The following is a 27,802-nucleotide window of genomic DNA, read 5'->3' as shown; positions in this document are numbered from 1 at the left end:
CTGCTATTTCTCAAAGTAATCCTTATGCCAAAAAAAGGATATTTTGCTGCCGTTCAAACTCATGCTTTATTCTGATCCCTTTCCTGATGATAATATCTTGATCTGAAGGGAAGGAAGACCCGTCTTATACCCATTCCCTTCATAACATGTAAGGACATCTTCCTTGAGCTGTCCAGATCAAACTCTGCTCTCTAACACGTTTCTCCAGCTCAGGAACTACATATTTACTTTACTTCTAATTCCACTCTGAGATTCTTTCAACTGATAACAGACTATAGACATAGATGACCCCACCCAGCCCCAGCATGGAGACTGAGCTCTTCAGTATTGCAAAGTCCAGACTACAAAATTAAGCCTTCTGGGAGCACCTGGCTGGCTTGGTCAGTAGAGAGTGGGACTCTTGATCTCGTGGTTGTGAGTTTGAGCCCCACAGTGGGTGTAGAGATTTCTTTTATGATTTGGTCCCTGTTAATCTCCCCAACTTTTTCCCCACCACATCCTTGCAGCAAACACTTCACAAATACCATTTTGAAATACTTTGGGTCCCTCTGGGCCTTTGTACATGTTGTTCCCTCTGCTAAAATCGGACTCCCTGAGATCCTTTTCAGGCTTTCCCTGCCTTATACTGAGGTCTTCACTTACACAGCACTTCAAGAAAGCTTTCTCTTCGAGCTCCTCCAGCACTCATCACACTGTAGTACAACTGCATCCTGGGTTCCTTGTCTCAAGGAGTTTATCTTACGTTTTCTCAAGGAGTCACATTAACATTGGGAGGAGGGGGCTCTTTGGAGGTTTCTGAAGAAAAGACATTTAACAGGCATTCCCTGTGTCCTACCTCGTAGATTAAATGCCATTTTACTTTGCAAACGGAGGGGTATGACAATTGGGAGATTCTTTAAGTTTTGTGAAAGCTTTTCTGAGAATAATTCTCATTCCGTGCAAGAATCAGAAACTGGAACATCACAGGGAGTAGAGTAGATCCAGGCATATAAGACAGATTCTGGATAAGAAACCACATCCTCCTCCATACCCATTCCTTTGCAAGGAATTTTGAATCTCCTTTCCTTTATTTAATCTGCTCTTCATTTTTCTTGTTGGGGAAGATAGTTTTGAGGAGGTGAAGTGTGCAAGAGGTGTCCAGGATTCCAGAGTTAACAGGGGTCTGGCAGAAAAAGGAAGGGGACAGGAGGGAAGGAATCGAGAAACAGAAGTTTCATGGAGGAAATTGTTAGCCCAAGTTCATCTAGTGTGGAGCTAATACTTCAAGCGCCTGGGTGGCTCTGTCAGTTGAGCTTCCTACTTGGGCTTAGTCATGATTTCATGGTTTGTGGGTTCGAGCCCTGAGTTGGGCTCTGCTCTGACAGTGCGGGGCCTGCTCGGGATTCTCTCTCTCCCTCTGCCCCTCCCTGATTCATGCTTTCTCTCTCTCAAAAATTAACTAAGTAATTAAAAAAGACTTCAAACCTTGAATGATTGAATTAGATGAAAGTCCTAGTCATTTCTCCTCCCGTTCTCCTTTTCTTTGTTTTCACTGTTAGAGTAGGCAGTAGGTTAGGCTCTAACAGGGTGCCTGGAGGCCAGCCAAGGGGTAGTGGTGCCCGGCTGTGGGGAAGTCCAAGACTGGTCTGGCAGCACCCCACAACAAATCCACAAGAAGCCAGATCAAACCAGACGCACCCAAGACAAAGGAGGTGCAAACCCTGACCGACTAAGGGAGAACAGGTGGGGAAAGCTGCCCCCAAACCCCCTCCCCCAGTAATAAATACTCCACCCCCCAGCCAACAACTGTCAGTAAGAGATCAAAACCCCAACCTGAGGCATACGGCTTTCCTTGAGCTCACCCGCCCTGACATCTTGAGGGTGTGCTCAGTTTAATAAACATTCCTACTTGCATCGTTCAACCATTGTGTCTGGTCTGTCCTTAAATTATTTGTTGTGACAAGACCCAGATCCTCCGGCAACATCCCTGGGACCAGCTGGGCAGAGGCCTCTGGGCTTGGGGTCTTCCTAGGGCACCTGACAACATGGCTACCTTGTGTAAATGGAAACAAAGCTACCTGAAAAACATATATAAAGCACTTGCATGTAACATAATGTAAATTTTGTAGAATTGCTCACTAAACATCTATTATTGCACACAAAAAAGAAGGACATTGGGGTGCCTGGCTGGCTCGGTTGGTAGAAAATGAGATTCTTGATCTTGGGGTTGTAAAATTCAAGCCCTAAAATGGATGTAGAGATTCCTTAAAAATAAAATCTTAAAAATAATTACATTGGTTGTCTACAGAGTTATTGCAAATTGGAGGTGCTTGCTGAGATGTGGTGAATAAATGCCTATTTCCACTTTAATAAATGCAGCTGTAAAACCCAATTCCACGTAAGTGTACTAGCGAGCTAAGGAAGGATGTGTTCTGTTTTGAAAGGAGTTTGAAATGGACGAGACAAAGTTTTCAAGATACTTGAGTAGAACACCTGTCTTAGCAAGGCTCCTGTAGCAAAATGTCACAAACCAGGTGGTCTAACCAAAGTTTGTATCTTCTGGTTCCAGAAGGTGTAAAGTCCCACATCAGGGTGGCCCGAGAGGCTGGGTTCTGGTGAGGGCCCCTTCCTGTGTTTGGAAGGCAGTCTTTCCATTGTGTCCACGCATGGCTGAAGAGCACAGTGAGGAAGCAGGTTTCTCAGGATTCTTTACCAAGACCCTAATCCCATTCTGGAGGGTTCTACCCTTATGACATCTTAATCCTAATTACCTCCACAGATCCCACCTCCTAATGCCATGACGTTAGGAGGTAGGGTTTCAACATACGGATTTTGGAGGGGCACAAACATTCAGTCCATAACAGAGATTGTCATATATTTGCAGCTACCTTACAACTCTTCCAGTTGTAGCAAACTGCTAACAGTGCAAATGATTTTCATTCACAGAAATACAAATGAATCGCGTCCAGTGGAATGCAGGAGATCATTGCCCTAGAAACTGACAGGTAAAAAAAAGTAAATCTATTCATAAATTTACTTCAGCATTCCAGATTGCTTATAAATATGTAGTACTTCAAATTTTCTTACTGGTTGTTACACTGACACACACTCATTTTTATTTGGATGAGAGTTACAATTTTACCTTCTTTTAAGAACACAGTCTTTTAACAATTTGGAAACAGGGGGTATACACCAAAGGCAGAAACAAAAAACCAACTTGTGGCTGGCAAATGTAGACTAAAGAGCATGGTTTAGATCTGAAACTAGAAGAAGGGCTTTCTCTACTCCTTCTTCTCATGTCTACACCTGGAACGCAGTAGACACACTCACCCAGCAGCTCTGTGAAGGTGCACGCAATCATACTAAAATCAAACTTTTAAGATCCAATATACTAGGCATATAAAAAGTCATTTATGAGAACAGCATTTTTTTTCCTTCTAGAGATTTCCAGCTACTATCTCCTCCCCCTCACATTATCTTCCCGTCCTTTTCTAAGTCACCCACTTTTCTATCAGAAGTTACAAATTCTTCCAAAGTCTTTAGAAATCCATTTGTCTCCTCCTGCAAAAAATAATTTTATGAGGGCAGTGGTTATACGTGCGTAAGATACATGATGTGCTGTATGTGTATGTATTTAATCAGGAGACACCTTGCCAGAATTAGTTTCATTCCCCCCCCCCTTAAGCTTTTATATTCCATTACCTATTTCTCTTGACCACAGTTAATTTCATACTGCAGGGAGTGAGCCTGTCTTGTAGTACTTGAACCATGTGGTTCCCGCTATGTGCATTCAGAACATGGCCCTCCAAATGGGAACGCTGGATCCTGTCCATGATGAGCATGTCCTGGGAATCCTACTGTTGCACAAAAACAGCTTTCTTTACACCTGCACCGCCTCTCACATTTTGACTGATGAGCATAAAATCAATAATGTGATGAGTCCAGTCATGAGTGGTCACAATGACAGGAACACACATGGCCATTCAGACATGAATCCTCTAGACCTGGCATTAAACATTTAACCTCAACATTCAGGACTTACTTCTTATCCTGAGTGATAAGACAAGGCTGGAATGTGTTCCTGAGGCAAAACCAAAAGTTATTTAACTGCAATATAAGCACAAGGGCAGAAATTAATTTTATTATTTCTAAATTATCTTCTCCTGTCCTACCCCACCCTACTCTACCCTATCCTATCGCACTCTACCTAACCCTACCCTACCCCACTCCACCCACCCTACCCTACCAACCCTACCCTATGCTATCCTACCCTAGCCCCACCCATCCTATCCCACCCTGTCCCATCCTATGTTGTATTTTCACTGGCCCAACCAGGGCTGCATCCCCTGGCACACAGTAGGCATTCATTAAACACTTGTTGGACGGATGGTAGAGGCAGCAGGACGGGTCCGTGCCACGCAGAGACCCGCAGCACCCCGATCGTGAGGGGGGGACTTCACACGCAGTCCGTGAAGTGGGACGCGGGAGTGTGCGCGGTGACCGCGTTTCCGCGGGAACACAGGTGCAGGCACGCGAGCAAGTACGGACAGAGTGGGGATGCAGGAGCGCGGTGGGGACGGCGGTGTGGCTGCCGCGGCGCCCAGGGCACCGAGGGCACACAGCCCTGACCGCGGGCGCACGCGTCGTCCACCCGTGAGACTAGCTCCACGACTGGAAAGCGCAGGGCAGCACGAAGCACCCGTGTACGGCTGCACGGGCGGCGGTCCACGGGCCTCGCGCGCCGGGCAGCGCCGGGTGTGGGACCGGGTAAGAGGACACACACCCACCATCACCGCCCTCCTCCCCGCGCCGCAGCGCCGGCAGCTACGCGGACCAAATCTCGCGGTTTCCCGATATATCGCGATGCCTCAGCGGCTACAACGTCTGGCGATCTCCGCTCCCAAATCACTCGGCTTTCAAGAAATATCGCGATACTTTCGCCTTCGCTATTTTCGGTGTTTTAACAGCCTCTGTGAGAAAATTTTAAGTCAATTTTTAATACTATATGTCTCTGAGAGCTCCATGCATAATTCTCAAGTCGATGCCGTTGCGTAGAAAATTACAGGAGGAGAAAAAGGATGTGTCAGAAGTGGGATTCGAACCCACGCCTCCATTCGGAGACCAGAATCCCCAGCGCGGGGAAGCGGAGCTTGAGTCTGGCGCCTTAGACCACTCGGCCATCCTGACACCCTGCGGAAGGGGAGAGATTTTCTACTGAAGTAGATGTCCAGGCCGGGCGCTTCTGTGACGCACACGCTTGTGCCGGAGGCAGCGCTGACGTCAGAGGTGCCCGCAGCAGCTGGAAGAGCAGAGAGCCACCTGTGGCCGGGAGAGGAAGCTGGCGGGAGGCGAGGAGCTGTTCTTGTAAACGCGGCTGGGGCGCCGGCCGGCCGGAGCGTCCCGAGCCCCCGGCCCGGTCCCAGCCTCCGGGCGCGCTGCTGGTTTTCTTTTCAGGAGAGGGAGGAACAACAACCAACGTACAAAACACCTCAGTTCCGCGGCGCGGCCTCTTCCTCCCCAATAGTGCTCGCACGCGCCGGGGAGTTTGTTGGGCTCCGAAAGTGCCTGCGCCCCCCTGTGCAGGTGCGGGGGTGCCTGTGCGGGTGTAGGTGTAAGTACCTGTGCGGGTGAGGGTGCAGGTGCGGGTGCCTGTGCGGGTGCCTGTGTGGGTGCAGGTGTAACAGTGCGGGTGTCTGTGCAGGTGAGAGTGTTGGTGCGGGTGCCTGTACGGGTGCAGATAAGGGTATTGGTGCGGGTGCAGATGAGAGTGTTGGTTCGGGAGCCGATGCAGGTGTGGGTGCAGGAGCCCCTCCCCGCCCTCGGGCTGCTCCCGGATGCTGGGATCTGAGCCCCACGCGTCTGCTGCCAGGTGGGGGACAACAGCGCCACGCCTCCGCACGCGGGCTTTCCCGCTTTCTCCGCTTTGCTCGGAGTAATCTGAGCTCCGGGCCTGGACCACAAGCTCGAAAACCCTTTCCAGCAGCTGGACTGAGAGACCCTGGGGGTGTGGTAAACTGTGCGGAGAAACCCTGGCAGGCCCGATGCGGGTCCAGGACGGTGCCCGAGTGCAAAGTAGGGGCCCAATAAATGGATCTGACCCTTGTTTCTGCAGCTCCGCTTCGGGCTAAGCTCAGGGAGTAGGGACAGATTTGAGAGTGTTCAGTACATTTTGTCCCGATGGGTTATTTTCTGTATTAACACACAAACGTTTTTCTTTCTGGGAGGCACAGGTTACTCTTTTCTTCACGAAGAAGAACTAATTTGAGGTTTAATAGGCCCTGTTTTAGATTCCCAGACTCTCTTGGTCTCACACCTGTTTTTGACAGTGGAAGAGAAAATGGGAGTGAGAAGTACATGGTTTCCTAATTTCCCTCTCTGCAAGGTGTGAGGTTTGCTGTACTTTAAGAAGCTGTAGTTCCGTGGGAAGGAAGTCATCCCACAAGTGATTCTAGACGTGGTAGGCGTGGCAGTTGTAACCTCTTAAAAAGCTGGGATTGTTACTGGTTTCCTAATTGCAAGGTCCTGCAGATACCCGGTCAAACCGGGTGCTGTCCAACGTTGGGTTATTTCTGATTTTTCACTCTCGTCAGCAAACCCTTCAAGGAACATTCCTGTGTAGATGAATATTTTCAAATATCCATAATTATTTCCTTACATTTCTAGAAGTGGAGTCCCTAGATTAAAGTTTATCCAGTCTTAAAAGTTTTTGATACATGCTGTCCAGCCGCCACCAGAAAATTTGAAGCCATCTGGATATCGCAAACCTGGCCAACAAAGGGTTGATTAAACAACAAAACATTTTAACGGGTGAAAGGTGACAGGACATCATTCTGCAACTCTGAGTGAGGTTCAAGGTTCGTGTTTGAATGGTTCTCACATTGCTTAACAAACTGAAGTGTTCATCTCTCCGTATTGATTTGCAAAACTCACTATAAGAAACATAAACCCTTGTGACAGTTTCTATTTATCAGGAACCCAGGCAGAAATTCCTATCTTTCACTATATTTTACCTTTTAATCTCATTAAGTCCCTTAAACATTCAGCCAATTTTCATAGAAACTATGAGTCATACAATTAACAGGGTTCCCTTATCAATCTTTAAAAATCGAACTCTGGTCCATATTTAAGGTCCTTTTTATCATGCTATACATTTACTTTTATTTCTGGTCACTTTTGTCCCATCCTTATCTCTCTTCCTTCTTTTATGGCATGTTAAACCGCTGCTACCTTGATTTTGGTTTTTAAATGGCTTGAAGTCCTTTCTGGAATAAGGTGAGGTATAATTAAACATGTAAATATTTTTACTATTTACTAATAATTATCGTGCAATAGGACTCCCCCATCCTAAATATTTATTTTTTTTTAATTTTTTAAATCTTTTTTAACGTTTATTTATTATTGAGAGACAGAGAGACACAGAGCATGAGCAGCGGAGAGGCCGAGAGATGGAGAGATGCAGAATCCCAAGCGGGCTCCAGGCTCCGAGCTGTCAGCACAGAGCGTTATGTGGGGCTCGAACTCACAAACCAGGAGATCATGACCTGAGCCAAAGTGGGATGCTTAACTGACTGAGCCACCCAGGTGCCCCCCTAAATTTTTATGAAAACATCTTCCACAAGAGGGACTTTGAAAGACCTGAAAAGTTTAAAGGGTGGAGGGAACTAAAAAGAAAAGCTGATGGTGGTGGTCTACACCAATTTGAAAAACGGAATTTAATTCCCATCCTCAAAATGAGTGTTTTATGTGACGCTGGTAAACACATCTGATTCTCTGATTATCATGTCCGAGAATTACTTTAACAGGGATGGGGGTAGGAATGCAGAAGAGGCTATATTGGAAATGGGATTGGCCGTAAATTGATAGTTGTTGAAGCTAGGAGGAGTTGAAGCTGGGGAGTTCAGTGTGTATTTTCCTCACTTTTTGTGTGTGCTTAAAGGTTTCCATAGTGAAGAGTTCAATATGGGGGGTGGGGATGAGAATCACCTATAACCTCATTAAAAGCATCTGTTAATACTTTGGCATATTTTGCTCCAGTTTTTTGGTTTTTTTTTTTTTTTTTAATGTGTAGGTTGAAAAATGTGAAATCTCTACCCTAAAATAAATTATCTTCTTTTTCTATTACATTCTTGTTGTGCATCCCAAACCCCAAAGTGGGTCTGGCAGTTGTTCCCCCACTATTATCCAGACAAATCCTGTGTGTTCTGAATGAGGAATCAGGGAGAGAGGAGTATACCTCAAAAAGTTACCTTCACATGCCTTGGCTACACTTCAGACTTCAAATGTAAAATTAAGCCAGCAAATAAGCCGCTTTTCTCTTCAATGGAGAACAAGGAAATGTAACTGGGCCAATACCATTATAGTTTGTGGTTTGAAATCCAGCTACTCCATGAACACCCTAGCAAAGGTCCCCAGTGACCTACACTGGTTTGGCTTCCTTGCTCTTCCTCACCGAGGCCGCGTGGAGGGGGCACTCCCGGGCTGAAGGAGGCGCACAGGTTTAGTGATCTGATTGCACGGTCAGGTAGAATTGTATTGCAGCCCTCAGCTAGTGAATACCAGCCTGTCCGCCTCCAGAAAAGGGGCCGCTAGGAAGTGGAGCCCTAGGATTTCGGCCACCTCGGACCCCAGGGCTGCACAGGGAGGTCTGCAGCGCTCGGTCCCCTCGCCCACAAATCAGCTTTTGTTGCTTTCTACTTCTTTATCGTGTTATTTTTTCTCCTCTTAACTGACTTTATTACAGAAGCCACGTTCTCTTGTATCTTCCTGGGGAGTCCAGTTCAGCCGGGGTACCCAACACTGGGTGATTGTGCCGTTTGAATCAAAGAATCTTTGTCCTTCGTTTGTGAAGAGGCAATGCACCCACCATTAGTACACGAAGAAAGAACCTTTTCAGTTTTTTCTTTGCTGGGAAGAGATGTGTGATTTCCGTCGCGTCTTGGGTTTGGACCACAGATAACTGCCCTGACAAGTGGCTCATTTACTGTGAGGACAGAGATTTGCTTTCAGTTTCATGGCTCCTTTAAGTGTTAGGCAGTAATCACCCCAAGTATTTCTCATCTTCTCAACTGCACATCCTGGAGGGCAGGGGCCAGGCACACTTTCCTTTTATTCTCCAAACTGGGCTCTTGCAGGCCCGTCTGCTCTTGGGGAAGATGCTCTTCTCGGCCTGCCAGGCCAGGATCACGGAACCTTAGAGGAGCACCTGGGGGGCTCGGCTGGTAGAGCGACTGACACTTGATTTCTGATGGGGTCAAGATCCCAGGGTCGTGGGATCAAGCCCCATGTTGGGCTCTGCGCGGAGTGTGGAGCCTGCTTGACTCTCTCCCTCTGCCCCCTCTCCTGCTCGCATGCTCTCTCCCTCATTCTCGCTCAAATAAATATACAGTAAATATTAAAAAAAAAAAAAAGAAAAAAAAAGAAAAAAGAAGCAGCTGAAGGCAGACACAGTAACACCCTGGAGCAGCAAAAGCTCTAAAGACTGGGCTGTTGGAATCCTAATGTGTAGTTAACTTGGGATGTTCTGAGGAAAGAACCAGATAGGAGCCAAAAGGATGCTACTGGGCCCCAAATCCCAATTCACTGAATTCAAGCTTTGCTCACCTTTCTGCAGATGAGTACATTTAGACTCATCTGCAGATTCATTCAACCTTATCCAAAATGGCAGGATTGTTGTTGTTGTTTAAGTAAGAATTTAAGTAATTTTTAAATACGTATGAACCCACCACAAGGAACGGAAGGTAACCAGTAACGCATATCAACCTAAGCCTCCACCTCTGTGGTATCCTCCCACGGTCCTTTTGTTCACATTACAAGATGGGAATCGATCGTAAGGTATCTGGTCTTCAGACACATCCTCACCCAGCATGGTTAGGACCATTGACTCTTGGGGCACATCTACATTCACATGGGAAGTAGCTTTGTTGAATCGGACAGACTTAGCACTGCTCTGGCTGCTGCTGCTAACAAAAACGCATCGCGACGCTGCTCCTGGAGCTCTGGGTCTACTGGGGACCAATGAGACCCACTGCGAGCCCCTCAGACAGCCCCAGCACTGGCTGTGAGGACCGCCGTCCACCCCAGAGACACTCTTTCTTGGATACCCACAAGGTGCCCTCTTTGCGTGCCTGTATTCCTCCTCCCTGCCCCAGTGGACTAAATTAAGTGACACTGGAATGCAGTTTTGATGGGGACCCCACCCAGCTTCCCAGCTGCAGACCCTTCCTGCTGAAGGCAGGTGCCCCGGGTCGACGGACCAGCGCCATTAAGGCCTCTGTTCAACGCTCTGTTTCCCACGCGGGAAAGCAGAATCCACGTGTGCGGAGGGCTGCGATCAGGTGTGTGCGGTCGAGCATTCCATCTCAGTGTCCCGGTTCCACGGCTTCCCAGCTGTGTCTGGGGTAAGCCATTCACCCCGTGCCTCGGTTTCTGCATCTGTACAGTAAGGGCAATAGTACCCACTTTGTAGGGTTGTTAGGAACATTCAAGAACTATCTGTGCATTGGTCTGTCTAGTTCGTGGTGCTCCACATACATACCCTACACCCTCATCGAAGCCCCTCTCTGTAGGCCCTGGTTATATGATTTCCCAAACAACGCTGGGAACAGGACTGAGTACAGACCATAAGGTCTTGTCTTCTTGAGGCCGTGTCCAGAAGCAGAAATGATCCAAATCCCTGGAACAAAGCTATTCTCTCATCCAGATCTTTCCTCCTCAGTACGTGGTGACCTTTGTACCCCCAAGGGCTTAGGTTGGTGGTTCTGGGCCCTCTGATCTATGCCAAGCATTGCTGCATTATCCCACCGCCAGCTATAAAAAGGACTTGGGAAGGACACCTGGGTGGCTCAGTCAGTTAAGCGTCCGACTCTTGGTATTGGCTTGGGTCATGATCTCATGGTTCGTGAACTCAAGCCCCGCATTGGGCTCTGCACTGACAGTGCGGAGCCCGCTTGAGATTGTCTCTCCTCTCTGCCCCTCCCCTGCTCACATTCTCTTTCAAAATAAATAAACTTAAAAGAGAAGGACTTGAGAACCCTTTCCTGGTGAACTTACAAGACAGTGAACAGCTGACACTGCTCTCTCGGCACCGTTAGAAAGCAGGAACGTGGCACCCAAACCTGTTTTATCATCCAGGTGGAAGTAAAACACTGGCCAGACCAGGATTCGGACCCATAGGGAACTCACCGTGAGCTAACCCCTTCAGCCCCGCCCCAACATCTAAACCCAATCCTACCAAGACCCGGAAAGCAACAACAATGTAAACAACATCCATGGTCACTTTATTTTCAAACAGAGGGGCATATACCCAAAGGAAAGGAGGACGAAGAGCCATCGTGGGGGCCTGCTGAAGTGATCTGTTTAGCCTCGTGACCCGACGGCTATGGGGATAGAGCTGCCCCTCAATGGTACACATACTAGAAAGGTCATTCCCCACAGGAAATGGAGAAAAGGAGGCAAAAAGTCAATGAATCCCTGGAATAGTGCCTCAGAATCACTCCAGGGATGGGGTATGACTGACCGTCAGTCCACAAATAGGAGTGTGAGGGGGATCTGGGGACAATGGAGAGTGTTGGCAGGAAATTATCCTGGATGATGTGCACCGGTCAGAATGGAGGGAGCAGACAAAGCCCTCGGAACAGACAGAGGCAAAGAGCACATTGATTAGAACATTATCTCATAACAGAGGTGGCGCCATTTCCCACCGTTACTGTAAAATAACTGTAACTAATCAAAACACACAGAGGCCTCTTTAATGGAGTTAATAAAACTACGGCAGAATGGGAATGGGGTAGAGGTACGACTCCCCGAGGAGAACCCGGGATCGAGGGAGCCATGCTGGCAGGGCCCTGTGGTTCCTCTCCAGGTTCTTAAAAAGGAGCCTCAGCCCAGAAAACAGCAAACATCCGTGACCACTTTGTGGGGCCAAAACAGAGGGTGCCGGGCGGAGCCCCGGTGAAGTGTCCCCAGCGGCTCTCCAAGGGCCGTCCACACTCTCTCCCCTCCAGGACGGGCTGAACGGAGGTGGACGTCCGGTTTTTATTTCTGGGCACTCTGGCACGTGTCATTACATCTCACAATTTGCACGGGAAGGGGGAGAGGGTGGAGAACGTAGACACCCCGCGTCCCGCTGCAGGACCTGGGGAGCCTAAGGGCGTCCGGCTGAGACAACAGAAGCGGCGAGGCAGCAAGCCGCCTGCCGCCCGGGGTGGGATCACGGCCGCCAGCCCCGGTGGCCTGAGTTCACCTCCTCAAGGGGAAGTCTCCATGGAATGAGTATGGTCGCCAACATGGCCAGAAAACCCATCGATCCCGCTCATGGGGCAGATGATGAGTGGGGCCGCACTCTTCCCCCCCGAGTAGCTCAGGCTGAAGTAGGGCCTCACGGGCCCGCAGAAGGTAGCATGAGAGAAAGTGAAAGTGTGACACCGCTCAGTCACGTTGTAGAAGGACACCTCGCCAGCGTCATAGTCCAAGAAAACCCCCACCCGCTGGAGAGGGGTCCGTAGGGGGAGGGCAGTCATTGGGGAGGTGAGAGCCCAGTACTCTTTCCCGTACCACAAGGACACGGCCCAGAATCCATTCTGGGGGGCCGAGGTCACGCCACCTTTCCTGCACACCGAGTCTTCGCAGACGCCGATGGTCCACTTGGCTTTGTCTCCCACCTCCACCTCCCAGTAGTGTCTCCCAGCGATGAAGCACGGAGAGCCCAAGACACAGGGGAACAGATTGAAGCGCTCGGGGTTGTCAGGTAGGTCCTGTTGCAGGTAGCTGTATCGCACTTGCCGGAGGTTATCGGAGAGGATGAGGCTGGGGTAGGCCGTGTCCGGGTCCAGAGTCACGTCCACTGCGTAGACAGAGGGGAGGCGAGGGGCAGGTGAGCCAAGGGCCCGGAGAGCGCCTGGAGGGCTCCTGGCCTCTCCCCCACCTCCCCAAGGGGAGAATACGAGCGCCCCCTGTAGGCCGCCTTCACCTCAAATTCATCCTGGACTCAACATCCCCAAGATGACTCCGGATTAGCTCATCACCTTTCCAAGCCCAGATAGGTCGACAGTGCCGACGTTTTACCTCCATTCCCTTTCTTCTACATCTTAAGTCACATTACCCATTGTCGGCTGAATCTCCCAGACAGCTTTTGGGATCCGAGGTATGTGAATAAGGGACTGCAATCCTGTTATCAATTTGCCCGCCTTTCAAATCACTCTTTTGTATCCTTACTCGACCGTGCAAAAAACCCCACTCATCTCTTTTTAACGTCCAGTGCAAGACCCACATCTTCATCAAAAAGTTGTTGTTAGCCAGCCGTGCCAGCACCCTCTCCCTCCCTTAGGCCCGACATGATTTATCGCCCACGCCACATCCCTGGGTGCACCTTGCCAACGTGCGGGGACTTCCCGCTTTGAACTGCCAGGGGCTCTCACACGCCTGTCAAACCCTGCTCGGGAGGAAAACTCCAAACCACAGCCCAGGCAGGCTGAAGGACTCCCGTGAAAGCTTCATGATGGGCAACCGGGGAGGTGACCTGGGCCCACACTGGGTTCGTGGTTCAACAATCTGTGCGCAGTCATCTGTCTGCCATGCCGTGGGTGTGCCTTGAACCTCCCAGCAGACACTAAACTCCAGGGCAGAACAGCGTCTCCTGCTCTTTTGTTCCCTCTACGGCACCCTGCTCAGTGTCAGACAGGGCAGGACACACGCGAGGCATGCGCTTAGCACCTGCTGAAACAGTAGAATACAGATCACAGTGGCCAACACCAACGAACGTAGACCCGCTGTGCTCAGAGACCTGTCTTCATGAGGGGGGGTGCACATGACTGCAGACAGCACACACCCATGATGTAGTGCCTCTGGGTCCTTGGGACCCAGTCCCCTGACTCTTGGGTGACAGTGACGGTCATGGGGAGGGGGCTTCGTTCAGTTCCCGCCCAGAGATGGGAGGACCCAACATTCCTGGACAGCTAACAAAAGCTGAGCTCACTAAGTGGAAGCCCACGGCGGTCCTGAGGCTGGGCTGCAGAGCCACAGGGCATGGTGGGAAGGGGGAGAGGCTTCTCCTCAAGCTCCTGGCCTCCACTTCCTCCACTGGCTTCGGCTTTGGGGCATTTTAGGAAGCAAACACGTTGCAAACACATAGAGACAATGGTTTTTATCTGGTTGTGTTTATCACTTTTACACACATAACCTGAAGAGCCCAAATTTAGGCAATTTCTCAAATCATTCACAACAGTAGTTTGGGCTTTAGGATTTTTACTCCTGTTTCCATACAGTTTTGTCTCCATCACCTACCTGAGTATAACTGAGCCTCTCTCAATTCTGAAAGAACAAGAGAGAAGAAGTTATGGACGTCATGTGAGTATTTCCAAGAAATGCCTAACAGAAGGGGCTCTGGTCACCGGCACCATCAAGCCGTGGCCTCATTACGCAGCCCAGAATCCCTGCTGCCATCATGCACAGAGTTCTCTGCAGGGCACGTGACTCCATCGTTCAAGCAAGAATCCGAGGGGAAGGGGGGCTGGGAACTGTGTGTGGGAAGGATAACCATGTGCCTGAGGCTGGTAGCAAATGGGGCCAAACTGAGCCAAGATCAAGGACCCCACCCCAAAGTGGGCCAGCTGGCTCTGCAGGGGGAAACTGGGCTCCATGCTCACACAGTACAGAATTCTTGGCTTCCACAAGCCGCCTCTGCTCTAGGGGCTGGGTGACAGCCGCTACCGTGCTGGGAAAACAGGACCACTCACTTGAAAGGCACTTCCCAGTGGACAAAGCATGTTCACAAATGAGCTCTCACGAGCCTTTTAAGTGGCAGGAGAGCCACACCAAGGAAGGTCAGGTCTGCACTGACCACTGAACTGACCACTTCTGGGATCATCCAGTCTCTGGTACAGTTTCTCCCTATCTGTCTGCTTGTGGAAGACATTGGGTGTCCCCTACCTAAGTGTTGCTAAGATGCCAAAAGAGTGTGTATCTGGAAAGATAAAATGCAAACGAGGTCTTAGCATACGTCATACAGGAAACCACCAGAGAGTATGGGGATCTGTAAGCTGTAATAAACAAGAAAAGGGTTTACTTCCATATAAGGGTTTCGGATCCCACAAGACCACCTAGGAACTTTAGCATTTAGGATAAACTCAACTCCTAATTGAATGTGGCTCGTGACCAGAAAATTTTACATTTAAAGGGGCTTCTCTTAAATACCTAAAACACTTTATCTAATAAACAAAAATATAGGATTTATCATGTGTCAGGCCCCATTCTAAAGACTTTAGAAATGGTAACTAACTTAGTTCTACAGCCTTGTGAGGTGAGAACTATCTTCCTCACGTGACAGACAAGGAAACTACAGTGTGGAATCCTTCCTAAGTGCCAGAGCTGGGCCCTGGGTGGCCTGACTCCTGAAACCCTGTTCCCGCCATTGCCCTGCAGGTGCTGCGTGACCCCCCGTCCTGGTCAGCACCAGTGCCCATGGGCAGAAGTTATAATGTTAAATACCGGCTCACATCAAGTACAACTGGCATAGTTTCTGTTCATTCTTTTTCTCAAATTAAAAAAAAAAAAAACAAAAAATTATTAAATGGGACACCTGGGTGGCTCAGTCGGTTAAGCATCCGACTTGGGCTCAGGTCATGATCTCTGGTCTGTGAGTTCAAGCCCCGTGTGGGGCTCTGTGCTGACAGGTCAGAAACTGGAGCCTGCTTTGGATTCTGTGTCTCCCTCTCTCTCTGCCCACCCCTGCTTGTGCTCTGTCTCTCATTCTCTCAAAAATAAACAAACATTAAAACAAAATTTTTTTTAAGTAGATGTTCATCTTCCCAGGAAACTTCAACATCAAAAGCCCAGTAAAGGTACATATTTACCTTGGATTTTCTCCATATCCGACTGCATTTTTTCTAAGGGGAGAAAAGGAGACATTCAGTTTGCATCCCACAGCTGGCTGGAATATCGATCTTCCCCTCAGGCAATATGCAGATGTTCAGAGCACGAATCCATTTCCCCCAGTGGATCTCTCTGTTTGCATTACCTGTGAACTGCTTCAGACTCTCTGTCAAGAACAGACATTTTTGTGCAAAAATGTGGATTTTCTCTTGCAGATCTGGAGGCGTGATCCAAGGTTCAGGGATCCGGATTCTTTCAGCTCTAAGTTAAAAAAACAAAACAAAACAATGAGTAAATACGTCCCCCAACCCCACAACTTCAGGATCCCAGACAAAGCCTGGGTTACATTGGCAAACAGTCTTTAAAAGCAGCCACCACAACTCTTTCCCTGCTCCCCTCCTAGACCGTGATCCTCTCAACAAGAGCAGAAGAAACATCTTGCTCATTCCAAACCCCCCACAGCACGTAGCTCAGGGATTTTCAAATGGCCTGTCCTCAGGAAGGTTCACCTGAACTGAACATAAGGCTGACTTGCCAGAAAGCACCGGATTCCATCCAAGACCTGAGCTTCACGGTGGACAATGACCCAGTGCCCTCAGGTTCCCAAACACGGGGAGAACATCTTCAGAGAGGTGCCCACTCTGCTCCCTGCTTGTGGGGGTTGGGGGTGGGGGGGTGGGTCTATGGTGAAAACCGATTGCCAACTGCCTCCCGGATACCCCTTCTCCCATCTTCCGAGCTTTCCTGGGTTCCTGGCTGCCCGGTCTAGATGTGACCTTGTGGCTGAGTTCTGACCAATGAGACGGAAGAAGGGTCTTGTGCCCATTGAGAAGCCTGCTTTAAGAGGAGTGTGGCTGGCTAGCGGTCCAGCGACCACCTTAGACTGTAAGATCCAGGACCACAACTCGGGCACCACAGAAGAGCGAAGGCAAGGAAACCAGCAGACGAGCCCTGGGCCACCTACCTGCACGTCTCTTACACGGCGACACACGTTGCATCATGTTTAAGCCCTAAGCCAACGAGATATTGGGTTCCCTACTTCCCATGGCCAAACCCAAACACGAACGTCACGAGGTTCTGGGCTCTGAAGGACCTGCTCTCCCTAGGTGGGGCCAGGATGGACTGTGGCACCAAACAGCACAAGCAACAAGTAAGGGCCGTAATCACTGGGGCCACGTGGCTGGGACTGGACGCGTTCTAATCCGTCTCCTCAAAACCCGCAATTTTACCAACATAATTCTATCCACATGGCCTCCCAGCCAAGTCACTCCACGGATGCACGAGGCCCTGCCCCAGCTCTTGGGGTGCTCCCTCAGGGCCCCTGGGAAGTGCTCCCTCATGGCCCAGCTGCAGCCCCCCCAGAGGTTTTCACCGTTCAGCATGTCAAGCAGCTTCAGCGTCCGGCTCCTTCAAAGTCAGTCTCTGCCCCTGCACCAAATAGCGTGTCCCCGAGGCCCAGCCCACTGGCCCTCACTGTCTGCCCTGCAAACACCTGCCCACACGGGGGTGCCCCTGCTCGTTCCTGGCCCGGCATCCAGGGAGCTGTCCCTCACTCCCCATCGCGGACACAGCCCAGGAGTAATGAGGACAAGGCCGGGATCCCCGGAACGGGGCAGTAATTATGTAACCCTGAGCCATTCTCTTCTCCCCATTATGGAACCAGGAGGGGTGGTGGGGGCAGGACTCTGCAACCCGTAAGAAGTGACTGGGCCCCTGGGAGCCTTCACTAGGTCCCCAGACGTGTCCTCACAAACCACAAGCACAATTCCATCCTTCACCCTCACAATTTGTCAGTAATTCCTGAGTTTTACTGAGAAGATCCATGGTCCATGTGGCTCTCTGCACACAGTGACTCAGTCCAGAGACGGGCAGGACATGTCACTTGGGGAAGATATCCTTCCGAGGCTCTGGGCTCCTTTCGGGACTTAGGAGTGTGAGGGACATGCCGTCCTGCACTCGATTGGACACTGGGGGGAGAGAACACTGTACCTGCTCAACGTGTCCCCGATGTCCTACGAGAGAAAGGAGAAGAGTAACTGTGAGAAGCTGTAACTTCGCTTTTCTTTCAGGGATGTCTGTTGAAAACCCAACCATGGGCTGGCCCTCCTGTGAGAAGCCAGGGAGATGTGGACACAATCCAGTCAAGAGGCTAAAAATCGGGCCAAGGAAACCAGGAGGCACACGATTTGCTGTCCCAGCATGTCCTGTGTCCGGCTCCTGCCCCACCGGCCAAGGACATCTTGATCAAATTTCCCAAGTCAAGTACCCCACCCATGCACCCCAACTGTTCACTTGTCCAACTTGCTTTGACTTTTTATCGTGACATAATTTCAAATACACAGAAAAACTGCTAGTACGTAGCTCGTGTATACTTGTCACCAAATCACTCTGAACACGTTTATGTTCAGAACCATTTAAGATCACTCTTTACATTATATCCTTTACCCCTTCATACTTCTGTGTGTACTTCCTAAGGACAAGCATGTTTTCTTACACAATCGCAGTAATCAAGCCCAAGAAAATGAACATGGATGCAACAATTATCTAACCCACAGTCCATATTTTTCTTTAACCAATCATCTTCTTTTTTTTTTTTTTTAAATCTTTATTATTTATTTTTGAGAGAGAGAGAGAGAGAGAGAGAGAGAGAGAATATGAATGAGCCGGGGAGGGGCAGAGAGAGAGGGAGACACAGAATCTGAAGCAGGCTCCAGGCTGGTAGCACAGAGCCCGACGCAGGGCTCGAACCCAGGAACCAGGAGATCATGACCTGAGCCGAAGTCAGACACTCAACTGAGCCACCCAGGTGCCCCAACTGTTCATCTTAACCAAGTTCCTCACAGCTAGTCCCCTCCCCCTAGTAACCCAGGACCATTCGCCGCATTCAGCTATCCTGACACTACCTTCCATCTGGAGTGGCTCCCCAGCATTGCTTTCACGACATTGACACTGGCTGTTACGCCAGAATGTCTCCTGTCCTTTGCAGTCTTTCAGACACTCCCCTCATGATTAAATCCAGGCTGTATCCCCTTGAGGAGTGTATGGTGCATCCTCCTAAAGACACAGGATATTCCCTGGCCCCTTACTGGCGATATTTTGATCACTGGCTAGGTACTGTGTTTCCTCTTGTAACTAGTAAGTAATGTGAAAGTGATACTTTGAAATTGTGTTACTATTCCAACCTTTCTCAAACTTCCTCCCTTAGATTTAACATCCACTGATAACGACTGTCTGAATTAACTTCTATGATGGTTGTTAAGTGGTCCTTTTCTAGCTTCAAAGTTCATTTTATTTTTTACATGTTTGTTTATTTTTGAGAGAAAGAGTGTGAGTGGGGGAGGGGTAGAGAGAGAGAGAAACAGAGGATCTGAAGCGGGCTCTGTGTTGACAGCAGCGAGCGGGACGCGGGGCCCAAGCTCACAAACCTGAGATCATGACCTGAGATGAAGTCGGACACTCAACCAACTGAGCCACCCAGGCGCCCCCAAATTCCTCCCATATCACTTAATCGACATTCTCCTGGAAAGAGTAGTTTCCTCCTATTTATTATTAGTATGGACTCGTATATTCTTACTTTAATAGGCTATAATCCATCACTGTTCTTATTTATTTTGGTGCTAAAAACTGAGACTTGGCCAGAGTCTCTGTCACTTTTTACTTCATCCCTTTCCATCCATTTCCCCCACCTGGTTTATCCTTCCATGGTTTCCTCTGCAAAAATAAGCAGATACATGATTTTCAATTATCTTTTTTCTGCCACAGAAAGTAGCATATGCTGCATTTTGCACTTTTTCACTTAACACGTTCCTGGACACACTGCATCAGTGCATGGGTCTCGTGGGTATCTTCCTTCCTCTTCCGTACAGCTGCCTACTATCCCATAGCGTGTACACATGCAGAATTGATTCAACCAATCTCAGTCTGGAAGGTGGGTTTTTCCCAGTACTTTGCTATTACAATGTTACATCATGTAACTTTGTGTGTATGCATTTTTGTACCTATTTTCATACTTAGGTAAATTCCTGCAAGGACCCTTGGTACAGGTCTAATTGCACACATACTTTGTTAAATACTGCCAAACACTTGGTCTTCCCACCAGCATAGGAGTTCTCTCTCCCACATCTTTGCTAACAGCATATCAAATTAGGAAAATTTTGCTACTCTGGGAGCACCTGGCTGTCTCCGTCGGTTAAGCATCCGATTCTTGGTTTCCGTTCAGGTCATGTTCTCACAGTTTGGGAGTTCGAGCCCTGCATCAGGCTCTGTGCTGACAGCTGAGAGCCTGGAGACTCTGTCGGATTCTGTGTCTCCTTCTCTCTCTCTGCCCCTCCCCCGCTTGTGCTGTCTCTATCAAAAATAAATGAACATTAAAATAAAACATTTTAGGGGCGCCTGGGTGGCTCAGTCGGTGGGACGTCCAACTTCAGCTCAGGTCATGACCTCGTGGTTTGTGAGTTCGAGCTCCGCGTCGGGCTCTGTGCTGACGGCTTGGAGCCTGGAGCCTGCTTCGGATTCTGTGTCTCCCTCTCTGCCCCTCCTCTACTCACACTCTGTCTCTCTCTCTCTCTCTCAAAAATAAACATAAAAAAAGTTAATAAAATACATAAACAAAACATTTTAAAAATTGTGAGAAAACCAACAAAAGCCTCCAATACAATGTTAAGTAGAGGCAGGCAACAGCGGGCATCTTGTCCTGTCCCTGACCTCAGGGGGAATGCTTCTGATAGTTCCCTGTGAAGTAAGATTCAGCCCGCTTTTCCCACGCTGTCCACCATAGCCACTCTGGTGGTGATCAAGACCCTCTCCCTCCTCCACGTCCACAGCCCCTTTTCTTCAACAGATCCACCCTTTCAAAAATGTCCTCGCAAGTATCATCCACCTTAAGAAGTAATAATTTTTAAAACCCCGAGCGCTCGCTTTGGCAGCACATCCACTCAGACCGGAACGTGGCCCCTGACCACATGATGCAACCAGGCGGGAAGCGAGTCCGGCGCTGCCGTTCAGAGCGCCATTCACAATCGCCAAACGTCCGCCAACTCACGTTTGCGGAATGCCACACGAGGAAACAAAACACGCTGCGTATCCACACAGTGGAACGTTACCCAGCCGCCAAAACAAATGCAGCACTGACACAGCTGAACCCAGAATAAGGTTTGCAAGTGAAAGGAGTCAGACGAAAGGCCTCCAGGTGCCGGACTCTAACAGGCAAACCCGTGAGACGTGTAGCCGACTAGCGGTCGCCAGTGGGTAGAACCGAGCGAGTGACTATTCAACGGATAGATACAAGGTTTCCTTCTGAGATGATGAAAGCCTTCCCGAACTACAGAGTTGTGATGACCCAACAATACTGTGAGTTTACTAAACACTGCTGAATGTACGTTTTTTTTTTTTTTTTTTTTTGGGGGGGGGGGAAACAGTGGGGGGGGAGGGGGGGGGGGGAGAGAAAGGGGGGGGGGGAGGAGGGAGAATCCCAAGCAGGCTCCACACTCAGCCTGATGCAGGGCTTGATCCTATGACCCTGAGATCATGATCTGAGCTGAAACCAAGAGTCAGATCCTTGACCAACTGAGCCACCCAGGTGCCCCCATGAGTCCTACACTTGGAAGTGGTTGAAATGGGGGCGTCTGGGTGACTCTGTTAAGCTCAGGTCATGATCTCACGGTCCGTGGGTTCAAGCCCTGCGTTGGGCTCTGTGCTGACAGCTCAGAGCCTGGACCCTGCTTCAGATTCTGTGTTTCTCTCTCTGCCTGTCCTCCACTCACACTCTGTCGCTCTCTCAAAAATAAATACACATTAAAAATTGAAAAAACTAAAAAAAAAAAGAAATGGTTGAAATGATGAACTTATGTAAATTTTCTCCCAATAAAATGAAAAAAACCTCTCTACTCCACCTAATAAAGCCCTAATCCTGGATACACGCAAATTCCAGCTTCCCCTGGGCCTGTACCCCAGCAGTCGTGGTCTCAGAGAAAGTCACACGACAGGGCAGACTGGCCCCAGGATAAACTGACGTTCCCTGACCGAGTGACCCTCCCACGTCTCACAAAGCACCTGGTCTTCCCAGACTCTGAAACGATTATTTAAAACCTTCCCCCCATTCTCCAAAGCCCACATTTTCCCGAACCCCTGCTCGGTAACAATAGAGTATCCTGCTTTCCAAAGTCAAGAGAACAAGAGACACCAGGGTCACCTGCCCAGCCTCACCCTGCCTGCATCCTCCCCTCACCCTCCTGTCCCCCCAAAGATCTTCCTCAACTAACTCCTATGCACACGTCGGTCCTCCTTCCCTTCTGCCCTCCCTCTCAGGCAGACAGCAGTGATTTACAGCCTCAGTGATGTTCCCGACCCGCATCCTTACAGCAGACTCTGCTTCTGTTTACCTCGTTTCTTTAAGCATCCCCTCCCCGCAAAGCCCCACGACCCCACCCCACCTCCGAGTACTTCCTTGCCTTTCCTTATGGTCTTACTCCTCGACATACTCACCCGCCCTGTGGTGTCCCTCACCCTGCCAGTGACCACTGTCCCCAACGTGGGTCCTGCCCCACACTGTTCAGCGTTCCTACAGAAGAGCATCTGTGGTGCCCACGGCTTTAAACCAAGTGGATGTCAGCCCTCGACTGCGTGGGACCCTATTGTCCCCCTCCCTCCTCCTGGTCACGTTCTGCCACACACTCTGGCCACGTGTTCCCTCTGCAAAGTCCTCCTTTGCTCCCTGGCAAAGAAATACCGGTGCTCATTAAGGTTCAAGGCTAGGCCTTCTTATCCTAAAGCAGGAGTCAGACACTAGCTCTCAAAGGCCACACAGCACGTTGTTCTGCTTTTGCGAGCCGTGTGGGTCTCACAGGTGCACCCTCTGCTCGGACAGTGGAAAAGCAATGATGCACTGTGTGGCCTTCGTGCCAACAACACGCACACGACAGAGTTAGAATTTTATATAATTTCACGTTCCACAAAATAAAATTCTGATGGTTTCCAATCACTTACAAGTGTAAAAACCACACTGGGCCCGCAGGCCACAGAAAAACAGGAGGGGAGCACTTTGCTGACCCTTGACCTTGGCCATCATCTCCCTTTTAACGGCATTTGTCAACATGTCTTCTATCGCTGTTCACTCCTTTGTTGTCCGACCTCCACACGAGATGAATTTCAGCAGAGCCTCTGCACCATTCACCCCGTGCCTGGACCGGTGCCTGACCCAGAGCAGACTATCCACACGCACTGAGTGAACACCAGCTCTGTCCTGGTCTGGCTGGGTTGGGGCCCACCCAGCCGTATCACAGGCCCTACCCCAGGCTTGACTCCCAGGGCGGCTTGGGCCAATGACCCCGGCTCCAGTGCTGACCGTTTGCTGGCTGTGCTCACACATGTGTGCATGTTAAAATGACGAGATACTGCACGGAGGTGGTCTTTACATGGCATGTGGGCCCAACCCCTCCTTACACCAGGAGATCGGGTCACTGAGGCCCAGAGAAGCCAAGAACCTTGCCTGTGATCACAGCACTTGCCCACGCAGGACCCTTACCCACTGAGCTCCCTGCGGGCCGTGTGGACAGGTGCACTGACGCTTACCTGCAGTAGCTCCCTGGTGGGCTGCTGCTGCTTCTCCTCCAGCTGGGCAATCAGGCCACTCAAGTGGGAGATGTTGCAGGAGAACTGGGTGATGGCGCCATTGATGCTGTTGTAGATGGCCAGGTCCAGCTCCTCCAGACGGGCCAGGAGGCGGTACTCATGCTCCTTCAAGGAGTGATAGAGCTGCTCAAACTCCCAGACAATCTTCTCCCTCTCCATCTGGGTCAGGCTCTGTGCAGGGGACAGGCAGGGGCACTGAGGAGAGGGAAGGCTCTCTTCTAGCGCCCTTTGTGTTTGTCCTGGACTGTCACCCCCCCGCCCCCCCCACCTCATCATCCCATCCCAGTGTTCTCGCGGAGCACATGCAGTGACAGAGAAGCCACAGAAGGTAAGAGAGAAGAACATACCTGCCTGGCAGGGGGCTGGGAGGCATGAAAGACTGCCAGGAAGTGACGGGTCAGGTACGGGGGACGGACTGGAACACTTATTCCTTGCATCATGACCCTGGCCACGTCACTGAGGCCCTTCCCATGTCACCCGTACCTTCTTTCTGTCCTTCAGGGGTATTCATCAACTACCCCCTCCCTGGCTCTGGGTGTGTTCCCTCCTGGTGCAGACCTGTTTGCCAAAGCCAGTCCGCCCTCCCTTCTCTACCCCACCTCCCAATGACAGGCCTCCCTTAAAGCTCTGTGCTCAACTCCCTTTGTTTACTCCTGTGGAGTAAAGTTTTATTGGGACACAACCACACCCATCGTTCACATATTGTACTTAGCTGTCGTCAAGTTACAAGAGTTGAGCAGTTGTGACAGAGATGATGCGGCCCACAGAGCCAAAAATACTTAGTATCTGGCCCTTTACAGAAGCTTTCTAAGCTAGACTCCTGAGGATATCCCTTCGTGAAGCATCCGACTAACCGCCCTTCCTAAGCACTCACTGTGGGACAGTGATGCTCACACACTTGTTTTAAATCCTTCCCACAAGGTCACACCTCTCCTTAGCTACTCAATTTAAAAAATTGAGTTTTTTAAAGATATAAAGGATACAGTGTAATCTTAGAAATGGAAAATTAAAGCTGAAAGAGACCTTAAAGAGCAATTGACTCAGTGCTTCTCAAAGGGGTTGTTACTGGCACTCTGGTGGGGGGACAAGTTTGCCTGGCATGACCCTGTTGTCCCGTTGCAGGACATTCAGGATCTCTGCCCTCCCCTCCCCAGTCACTCAGTTCCTCAAGTGACAACCAAACCACACAGCACTGGAGGGAAGGAGAGAGCAGTACTAGCCTTGCTGAAAAACCACGAGGCCAGCCTACCCATTTCACAGAGGAGCAGACCGGTCCAGGGAGGGCGTATCACTCTCCATCTACCCAACTGGCTAGTGTCAGGGCCAAGAAGCATGTGCAAGAGTCCTGGTTCTCAGAGATGGGTCTTCCTCCCCTCTGACAACCGTCCCCCAGGGGACACAATGGCTGTGTGCATGGTGACTTGAGTCCACTCAGGCTCACTAGGACACTCTCCATCCATCAGAACTATTTTCAAGCAAGGGGAGCTGAGGTCTCAGAGGACTGTGTGGGCAGAGGAAACGGCGGTGTCTGAAGGCATCCTGAGAAGTTCCCTGTCCAGGACTGACAAAATTTCACAAGATGGTGTCAGACTCTACTAGTCTAAGACTTGCCTTTCAGATGTAAGCACCTCTAGGGAATTTCTCAAAAAAAATTTTTTTTAATTGTTTTATGTATTTTTGAAAGAGAGACACAGCGTGAGCAGGGACGGGCAAAGAGAGAGGGAGACACAGAATCTGAAACAGGCTCCAGGCTCCAAGCTGTCGGCACGGAGCCCGACACAGGGCTCAAAACGACACACCGCGAGATCACGACCTGAGCCAAAGTCGGACGCTTAACCGACGGAGCGACCCAGGCAACCCCAAGGAAATTTCTAATATTTTATTTGCTATTTTAAAAAATTACTCAAGCACCTATATGGTGGATACATAAGCATATATCATAAAAGTCTATGGGGGCACCTGGTTTGCTCCATCGGTTAAGCAACTTCAGCTCAGGTCATGATCTCACCATTTGTGAGTTCGAGCCCCGAGCCCACAATGGGCTCTGACAGCTTGGGGCCTGGAGCCTGCTTCTGATTCTGTGTCTTGCTCTCCCTGTGATCCTCCCCTGCTTGTGCTCTGTCTCAAAAATAAGTAAATATTTAAAAAAAAAAAAAAAAAGTCTGTACTTCTAGTTTATTTTGTTTTGGTTGTTAAAAAATACATACACACACACACACACACACACACCCCTCAATCACAAATTAGGACATCAGTCACTTGCTGAGGCCACTTCATAAGCCACTGTCAGCAGAATGGCACCAAAGGAAGCTAACCATGGCCAAGAATTTCACGGGTATCAGTGTTGTCAAGGATCAACCCCAAGTACACAAAACTAACAGGTTACACTTTTGATAGGTCAGATCTCCAGGGGTCCCAACCTCAGCTCTTCCCAAATGTGGGAACCCCTCGGTTCTCCAGGTGAGTCCCCAACTGCCACGTGGGGTTGTTTCATCTGCATCTAGAAGTTCTGGATGCCTTGACTGGATACGTTAAGGGAAGTAACAGCCTCACACAAGACAGAGTGACCAGCAGTGGCGAGATCAGCAGTGAATTCCGAGTTCCCCTACCAAGAGTTCAGCTCGGGCCTGCTCCCCCTGTGCCCGACGCCTCTTCTTTAAGTCTTTCACTCTTTTCAGATGGTCCAGCTGGTTCTGGATTTGCTCCTGGCAAAAGCAAAAAGTTGCACAGTTGGAAATTAGGCAGACCTCAGCATGGCCATTGTGCCTATTACCCACGCGAGACCACATTCCCTGGTTAGAGCCTGTCCTGGGACCACACCGCCATCCCCGCACAGGGGGTCACTCCTCTCTTTGGCAGTCAGTGTGTGTGTCTTAAACCTGCGGGTGGCCTGCCTATCCCAGGAGGGCATCCTTCAGCGAAAAGGTGAGTGGAGGCTTAGGGGTAAGCGGGGGCTCTTCAGAGGCGCACACTGAGAAAATGCCCTGACCACTACCTTCGCAGCCTCCTCGAAGGTTATCGCCAGCGTAAAATAATGTACCTGAAAGCACCGTAAAGGCTACGTGACTAATTATGCATGAATGTAGTCACTTTCACCTACACACACAGGCCATTGCTCGTGTGCCTTTCCCGCAGCCCTCAAACACACGGACAACAGCACATGCGTTCCCCACACACAGCCTGACAACTGTCACACTCAACACTCTGTTTCCATGTGGCTGTTTGGCTGTGCCAGCGTGCTGGCTCGACGCTTCACAAGGGCCACCCACTCGTGCTGTTTCGTTCAACCTTCATAGTAGCTGCTAACTCCGGAGCCTCGGGGCTCCTAACTGCCTCCAGCAGGAAAGGACCCCGCTGCCTTCCGTGAGCTTCCAGAACAGGCCGGAGCCCAGGCCAGGGCCGGGGAAACGCGCGCAGACGGAGGCACGCGCACCTGCGGGACGCGAGCACCTGCCGGTCACCGTGCGCGTGTGCTCCGCGCGAGCGATCCGTGTGCGGAGCGAGCGGTCTGACGCGCATCCTGCGCTCGGCCCAGGGAGGGGGGGCGGGTGTCCGCGGGGAAGTGCTCGGGGGTGGGGGGGACGGAGAGACCCCCGGCTTCCCCCGCACGCGGGCGCCGGGGCTCCGCGGAGGAAATGACGGCTGCGGCGCCCGCGTCCGGCTCAGCCATTTTCTAGGCGGGGAGGAGGAAGCCCCCCGCCCCCGCCCCCCGCCCGCCTTTGTCCGCGCGCCGCGCGGCCCTCACCTTGAAGCCCTCCACCGCCTCCTCGAGCGGCAGCACGCTGTGGCCGCGGTGCTCGCGGGAGCGGTCGCACACCACGCAGATGGGCATCTGGTCCTCCTCGCAGTACAGCTTGAGCGGCTCGCGGTGCTTCTCGCACGCGCCCATCTCGCCGCCGGGCCCCGACGGCCGCTCGGTGCGCAGCTGCTTCACCAGCTGGGTCACGTTGGCCAGGTGCCGGTTGGGCCGCATGTGGCGCTGCGGGAAGGTCTCCCGGCACTGCGGGCACGACACGTCGGTCTCCGCCGCGCCCCAGCAGCGGGTGAGGCACGCGCAGCAGATGTTGTGGCCGCAGTCGAGCATCATGGGCTCGGCGAAGTACTGCAGGCACACGGGGCAGCTGGTCTCCTGCTGCAGGCACTCGGCCACGCTCCCGGAGGCCATGGCGCGGCCCCACTCCCGCTTCCGGGCGGCGCCTCCCGGGCCGGGACCCCGGGGCGCGCGCGCGCTGGGCCTCCCCCGCCTGCGCCGCGCCTTCCCTGCGCCGCGGCGCGCCCCCGGGGCCGAGCGGGCGTGGGGCCGGGGGGCCGGAAGGGGGGGGGGGGA

At 50.8% G+C, this 27,802-nt stretch overlaps 1 protein-coding gene, 1 long non-coding RNA gene and 1 other non-coding gene across 4 annotated transcripts; all 3 read right to left on the bottom strand.

Annotated features, from left to right (window-relative positions):
• Positions 1-2,323: 2,323 nt before the first annotated feature.
• Positions 2,324-5,190, bottom strand: LOC125939418 (uncharacterized). 2 transcript variants are annotated; one of them, XR_007463042.1, is made up of 4 exons: positions 4,767-5,190; positions 4,022-4,086; positions 3,682-3,836; positions 2,324-2,977 (listed from the first exon to the last, which is right to left on the bottom strand). It is a non-coding gene; the product is annotated as an uncharacterized LOC125939418 (long non-coding RNA). The 2 variants fall into 2 exon arrangements; XR_007463043.1 differs by lacking the exon at positions 2,324-2,977 and adding an exon at positions 3,065-3,540.
• TRNAL-CAA (transfer RNA leucine (anticodon CAA)) lies at positions 5,061-5,166 on the bottom strand. The gene is made up of 2 exons: positions 5,129-5,166; positions 5,061-5,106 (listed from the first exon to the last, which is right to left on the bottom strand). It is a non-coding gene; the product is annotated as a tRNA-Leu (tRNA).
• A 6,044-nt stretch (positions 5,191-11,234) lies between the features above and the next one.
• Positions 11,235-27,795, bottom strand: TRIM27 (tripartite motif containing 27). The gene is made up of 8 exons (XM_049654743.1): positions 27,221-27,795; positions 26,085-26,180; positions 23,416-23,646; positions 17,836-17,858; positions 15,992-16,107; positions 15,828-15,860; positions 14,260-14,286; positions 11,235-12,820 (listed from the first exon to the last, which is right to left on the bottom strand). Exons 1-8 carry the CDS (start codon positions 27,638-27,640, stop codon positions 12,225-12,227), a joined length of 1,542 nt encoding a protein of 513 aa, XP_049510700.1. The 5' UTR covers positions 27,641-27,795; the 3' UTR covers positions 11,235-12,224.
• Positions 27,796-27,802: the final 7 nt, after the last annotated feature.

The sequence above is a fragment of the Panthera uncia genome, assembly GCF_023721935.1.
Source record: "Panthera uncia isolate 11264 chromosome B2 unlocalized genomic scaffold, Puncia_PCG_1.0 HiC_scaffold_25, whole genome shotgun sequence".
In the NCBI taxonomy this organism is placed as follows: Eukaryota; Metazoa; Chordata; class Mammalia; order Carnivora; family Felidae; genus Panthera; species Panthera uncia.
The sequence above is the reverse complement of the archived record's forward strand: the minus strand, read 5'-3'. Positions and strand labels throughout refer to the sequence as shown.